Source organism: Saccostrea cucullata, unplaced genomic scaffold, assembly GCF_032062105.1.
Source record: "Saccostrea cucullata isolate Sc308-1 unplaced genomic scaffold, CSIRO_AGI_Scuc_v1 ctg5016, whole genome shotgun sequence".
NCBI lineage: Eukaryota > Metazoa > Mollusca > Bivalvia > Ostreida > Ostreidae > Saccostrea > Saccostrea cuccullata.
In genome coordinates, this window is record NW_026930194.1 from 28,692 (window position 1) to 35,754 (window position 7,063).

General features: G+C 34.9%; 1 protein-coding gene across 1 annotated transcript; it reads right to left on the reverse strand.

Annotated features, from left to right (window-relative positions):
• Positions 1-479: 479 nt before the first annotated feature.
• On the reverse strand, positions 480-6,819 carry LOC134283210 (uncharacterized; the record flags this gene model as incomplete). Its single annotated transcript, XM_062765658.1, has 2 exons — positions 480-982; positions 6,511-6,819. Coding segments are annotated over 2 exons (567 nt in total), but the record flags the coding sequence as incomplete, so codon positions are not given.
• Positions 6,820-7,063: the final 244 nt, after the last annotated feature.

Sequence of the window (7,063 nt, forward strand, 5' to 3'; positions counted from 1 at the left end):
CAGAATGTCCCTTCTGCCATATCCATACGTAGGGCTCATAGAGGGCGTGACCAGTCAATAGGGGATGCATATTCCTCCTTGGCAACTGATCCCATCTCCGGAATTTCCAGGATTCCGTGTTTTATGATTTGTTTTGTTCATTTATAAAAAAATATTGCGATCGATCACCGTTCGTTATCTTTATACCTTTTAATACTAACGCAGTCCTAAAAACTGACAATCTCCGCATCATATTTTCGGAATATTTTGCTATGTAGACGATGTTTTTGAAAAATATTCATTTATTACGTAGAGTGCACGGTAAAAAAAAAATAAAAAGATATGTACCTATCAATAACATACAGACCTTTTATTAAACCCATGTATCCTTCCATTTGAAAAAGAATTGGAAAGAATTGTTGATTCCAGTAAAGTAAATAATGTGAGAAACTCCCATTTTCCACGGTAAAAGCATTTTGTTTTGACTAGAAGACGAGAAGAAAAATTTTGTGTCTTAGCACAAGATATATTTTATTCAATATTTACATTGAAACAACCTACTGCTTCATATCAGGACTTCGATCTAGGAATGAATTTTTAAAACAAATCCCATTATACATACTTACTATGTCACTTTATTTACATTGCAGTTTGATCAAAATTAGTCAATTGGAAAGTGGAAGAGTAAAAATTTTCCTTGTTAAAATTCAAAAAATCGTTAATATAAATACTGCTCGTTTGCTTGTCATTTTTCTTCAGGTTTTGAACTTATTTCAATTTTCGGTAAGCTTTGATCAGAAGAAACCCCATTGGCTTGATCTGCTTCGGTCTTTGTGGGTGATTTTGAGGATTGTAGTTCGTAACACTGATTCTTGTCGAGATATCCACTGCGTAGTGTAACAAGAATGAAGTCGATTGTTTTAGTGTAGACATTTGCCATATAATCTGTATACCGATCTCCCAACGTTATTTTCACAGCCTCCAGAAACGGTTCTTTGATTTTCTGAAAATGATAAAAAATAATTATTATAAGATAATTGGAACACTCGCATATTTGTTTACTACATGTATTATGTAGAGATGTAGAAAATAATGAATGATTAAAACACTTTTTACTGTTATTATGATGTTCATAATTTTAATTACACACTACATTACTTTTAACATTATGATATTTATTAGGTTTAATTATATTTATGAACAGTGTTGATTATCACATCGCATAACAAAGTGCGGTATGGGCTCTACCATCAATAATGTATAAATGAATATGAGCACGTGTGTATAATTGTGCGTAAAATTTCCATAATTTATAGTTTGGCATTATAATTATTATAATAGATAAAACATTACTTTTGTTCAGGGTTACCAAAGAATTGTAATTGGAAGCTTTAGAAAGCCGAGTTTGTAATTTAAGTTCATTTATTTAATAGCATTTTTTAGAAGTCCCCAGTTATTGATATGCTAGTAAACATAATTCTGAAAAGCAAAAAAAAAAAAAAAAATGTATTGTCAGTATCAAGTCTTCACCCAAAAATATTTTTTTTCATGATGAATAATTTTCTGAAATCTCTTTCATACGTATGTTACTTTAACTAAGGATTAAAATGTTTGTATATTGTAATTTTGACCAAAAACCTGGCGGCTATTCTCATTATTCTTCAATCAGTACTCCTTTATAATTCTTGGTACGCTTAAATTTGACAGTTTTGTTACCTCCTGCTTGTTGGTTCTCTAAAAAATATGTTTCAGTATAACAGACGTACTTAATATGGTTTTAGAATACAATGACCCGGTCATTATATGGCTCGGCATCGATTCCCATAAAGTCTAATCTCCTCAACGTGGACCAAAGTCCTTCACTGGATTTATTAATGGAATTTTGTCTCTTTCCATTTCTTGTATTATCGAAAATGAAAAGGAGTAACCTGAAATTGACTTGAGCAATGACTATGCGAGCACAGAAGATGGACGGTGACATTGACTTTGTAAATCCCAATAAAGCCCCGGAAATAATCTCTCTGCGATCGATCCAACTTCTCTTGTGACGGAATGCATTCCTGATTGCTATACTTAGCTTACTTTTATTCATTTATTAATTAATGGAGGGGAGGGGCAGTATAACCCAATTTATCACTTACGACATTCTGTAAAGAACCCTCTAAAACATCAGAAGTGGTATTAGAACAAACTACACTACCTCGGGATGCTACTATATAATTATGATTAATCTACTTTGCATTTCTTGAAAAAAAAAATTTTGAAGATTTTTCCCATGTTCTCTTATGTAAAACTTAAATCGCTCATAATGACTCCAACCTACCCCTAGGAGTCATGTTTTGAATATGCGTGAATCTACGCTACACCGGTATGTCAAGAAGTTTCACTTAGGTTCCATCTTTTCTGACTCTGGTTCTTTAAAAGAGTATAAAATTTCTTCATCAAATTTTCAGTATTTTAAAACTATCTTCCCAGGATTTCTCTTAACCCAAGGTACTAGGTCTGATATATTATTGGCCCAATGTTCAAGAGAAAAAGATGAAAATGTTAAAAGTTTAATATACGACAACGACAGACAACAGTTGAATTTCTATCAGAATAGCTCATGAGAACATGTGGCTCATGTGATCTAAAATTAACGACTGAAACATCTTTTTTTCCAAACAATTACGTAACAAATAGCTGTAGTGACTAATGTTGTATATGGGTTATTTAGGGGTTTAATTGCTTCACTTCGGTTTCACAAGCATAAAACTCGGTTTTATCTGAGCGTAAATTCACCGATTGCTTTTAGGAAAATCTTTTATAGAGTAATTGAAATCATTTTCCAAGTTAGAGGCCTGGGTCTCATTAAGAAGTTTTTAGATTGATTGTATATTGTTTAATGTCCCTCTCGAGAATTTTTCACTCATATTGAGACGCCATCACTTGCCTTCAGAGAACTTCAAAGTTTTTCTCTACTAGGCACTCGAGGCCATTGAGCAGGGGAGGGATTTATTCGTGCCAGCACCTACTGCGACACGGAACCTCGGTTAACACGGATCATCCAAAGGACCGGTCTCCACGTCCCACAGTGGGATTCGAACCCGCGATGTATAAAGGATCAACTCCTTACTTTGCGACTCTAAAGCAGACGCTCTAACCATTGCGCCACGCAGAAAGAAGCTTTTAGAAAATAAGGGCATTGTATATTACTACAAGGAAACTGTATTAAAATTATTGCCATTTGTGATCAAAACGTGATATGGTCTTTGAGCAAATTCTGTTTATACTAAAGTTACTATTTTACTAGCATTACTATTGATTTATTGATACCTCGTACACGTAGGTTTGCGACGCATATTTCTAATTACGTCGGCATATACTTACGATACTAAATTAATTATACTAACACATCGTTATGCAAAGATTTTACAATTAAAGAACTGGTCACACTTGAAGACGAATATAGATATGCAATTCCAGGATATGCATGTACTTCACATGTACCCTCTTACTTAATTCTTAGTGCGTAGGCTAATACATTTCTGTCCCGACCCTCTCATTTACTGGGTATAAAATTCAACCGCCAAAGTCGATACATGAACTTTTAGTTAGTGTTCTTTTCCATGCTATAGAAAGTTGTCGAGTTTAATAGAATGTTGTCCTTATCAATATCCGAACAACTTTGGCTAAATGCATTTTTTCTGTTTTATTTATTTAAAGTTACAAGGCATTGATCACTTGAGCGTATTCCGAATGGTTTTATATCTCTGTGTCATTTTGATAATTAATTGGAACCAGACTTCAAAGTATGTTCAGAATCACCGGAAAGCGACAGCAGCATTCTAATCATTAAAGTCAAATATTTCTAGCCATTATAAAAAAAATATTAGCAAGTAAGTGCATAGTAATGTAGAAAGTCCGATTTTTTTCTCCCCTCTACTGTTAAATCTCCTGTGATTTTGAGAAACAATCTACAAATATAACTGGTACATTAAGAACAAAACTGCGGCAATTCTGCTTCAACAAAAAATCTAACTGAACATTAAACCGCCGTCTTGTGAAGACACAGTATTGATTCGTTAATAGGATTTTCCAATTTCACATGATCTCAATCCGATTTAAAGAATTATATTCCCAACGTGCAACTAATAAGGAACTTCATTCCTTCGAGTATACTAAAATCTCTAATGAATCCCTTATTTTGCGATCCTTGTTATTTTGAGACACTGACCCGAATAAAGACGCGAGTAGAAGTAATCAGAAATCAGCCGCTAAAGTAAAATAAGGTCTTCCTTAACAGTGTATGCATTTGTCTCCTAGTATATAAATCTAGCCCCCAGGTTTGATTTTTCAGTATCACGTTTCATTTCTTTGTAAATAATCATGAATCTTTGAAAAATAACTTAGCCCTCGGTTTTCTGCAATTTAGCTGGAATAAGAGACAAATAATCCATCTTCACAATATGATCAATCGAGTACCGCCATAAACCGGAACCTCTGACCTACAAATTTCCCTTCCTGGCTCATCAAAACCGTCAATTCATTTCTCTGTTAACACGAAAGCAGATTTATACACTGAATTGACGACGGATTTTCCCGTTATTTCCCGATCATGACAAGGAGCGCACGGTTGGTCTGACCGGTCGACAGGGGATGCTCACTGCTCTATGGTACCTGATCCCACCTGTTTTGGAGGTCTAGGTGTGCTCTGCTCCCATTTTGTAATGTTTTATGGACTTTCCGTCTTGAATACTGTTCGTTTTCTCCATATGTATCCTTCTTACAAGAAAGCCGAGACAGATTTACATAACATAAATTAAAAATGTTTGACCATCATTTCAGTCCCTCTATAACATTACCCCTTATCCAACGGCCATGAATTTCACAATTTAAAAAGAGGAACCCTTTCGTATTATAACCATACAATTTATCTATCTGCTAAATATATATGAAGGTGGTAGGTAATTTTTTAAGGGTGGCATACATGCTATGTTTTTAATCTTTAGAGCATTCCCTTACACCAAACCCCCACACATTTTATTCAGAACTGTAGACGTACGTGGAATAGACAGATGGGGAAAAGATACTGCTTTGATAAAATCCTTTCTTGATGTAATGTGAAAAGAACGAACAATTTTCGTATTTATACGAACCCATAAAACAGTAAAAATGTGAACTGGGCAGGCAAGGCCGTATCTAAACACTGCAAGAGCAATCTGGTGTCATAAAAAAGCATCCTCCGTTGACAAGAAGCATGCGCTCCTTGTCTTGATTTGGTATATGGAGAATCCATAAAAAATTAAGTATTATATCAACTTGTATGAAAAATGTTAATCAACACGACCTAAAAAGAGACTGTATTGGCAGACAAGTTCATTGTATTGATTTTAGAATTTGCGAAATGTTGACTTTAAAAAATATTCTTGATACCAATATAAAATCAACTTATATTTCAGGCACCCTGCATCATTTTAGAAATTGATCAAGTAAAACGTGCTCTTGTATATCTTATGTAAATGTGATAATGGTGTATTGCTACTAAATTGGTCGAGTTGACGATAAAGTTGAAATCTTCACATTTATCATAAAATAAAAATTGCCAGCAGTCTTTCTGTAGTAAACGTCCATATATGAGAAATATGAGTCAGATTCTGCTATGCCCTTTATTAGTTAAATCGGTATGATTCAAACCTTTTGTTAGTTCCAAAGTGAAATTTCATTCTATAATATAATTAATCAAAAGACAAACTGCTTAATTGAAACATGTGAAGAAAACGAACAATATTCAAGCTCAAAAGTCCATACAACAATACAAATTAGGAGCAGAGCAAATACGGACCTCAAAAACATCAGAGGTGGGATCAGGTGCCATAGAGGAGTGAACATTCCCTGCCCATCGGTCACATCCGCCGTGTGCAACAAGTATGAAAAACACCAGTAAGCATTTTATCTAATATAATGATTACTTGTTCATGTGTTTGCTGACAAGGTCATTGTATCGATCATACAAATTACGAAATGATGACTTTAAACGATTAATTGTATGTTGATTAATGTCCCTCTCGAGAATTTTTAACTCATATGGAGACGCCATCTCTTGCCGATGGAGAACTACAAATTTTGCCCTAAACAATGCAAACGGGGCCTGTGAGCAGGGAGGGATCTTTTTCGTGCCAGCACCTACAGCGACATGGGACCTCCGTTTATACATTCGCGTCCGAAGGACCGGTCGTAACGTCCAACAGCGAAATTCGAACCCGCGGCGTAAGAATAGACTCCTTACTTTACGACTTAAGGGCAGACGCTAAACACTACGCCACGCGAGCGAAGACTTTAAACGAGACTTCTTATATGATGCAAGTCAAGGTTTGCTCAAAATTGACATCAATTGAAAAGCCCATTATATTCAGATGACTGTTAAGCTAAGGCCCATGTGTCTTTTCCTTTTTTATAATTTGAGGAAATAGCAGTCCTTTATTCATGTTGTGCAAATAGAAAAAATGGAGAAATGAAATTTTTAAAGAGACTCATTTCTTTTACACTTACCGCGAAGTTTTCTGAACTGAAGTCTACGAATCTTTGATGTGTGGCCCCGGTACGGTGGAGGTGGTCTGTGACGTAATTGTAATTGTCTATATTTGAAATAGCTTCATCAACTGTAGTCATTACGAAAGTTGCATGTTGTTCTAAGGCCTCATTCTGTCTCATGTCGTCTTCTGTTTCAAGTTGTGTAAATTTAGTAAATACGTATTTTAGATGAGAGTTGGTTTTGAAGAGCCTGAAAATTAAAAGGAAGATACAATCATTAAATTGATGAAACAAGTTATAGGACACGCTTTCTCTGTCACAAAGTAGCTGAAATAGTAATAAATGTGGTTGATGAGTTCAAATTATCACGAACTATTCCTCAATTACTATACCTAAAAGCTTAAATTAACGTCAGAGTAACACTGGTGATGTAATTGCGTAAAAGTTCTGGTAGGGAAGAATTCTTGAGGAAGCGCAAGAGCAATAAAATACTAGAAATATATTGTAGATGTCCATTTGTGCACATTAGAAAACCGGAAGTCTCTGTCGAGACTGTAGCTCTACTGGTTTA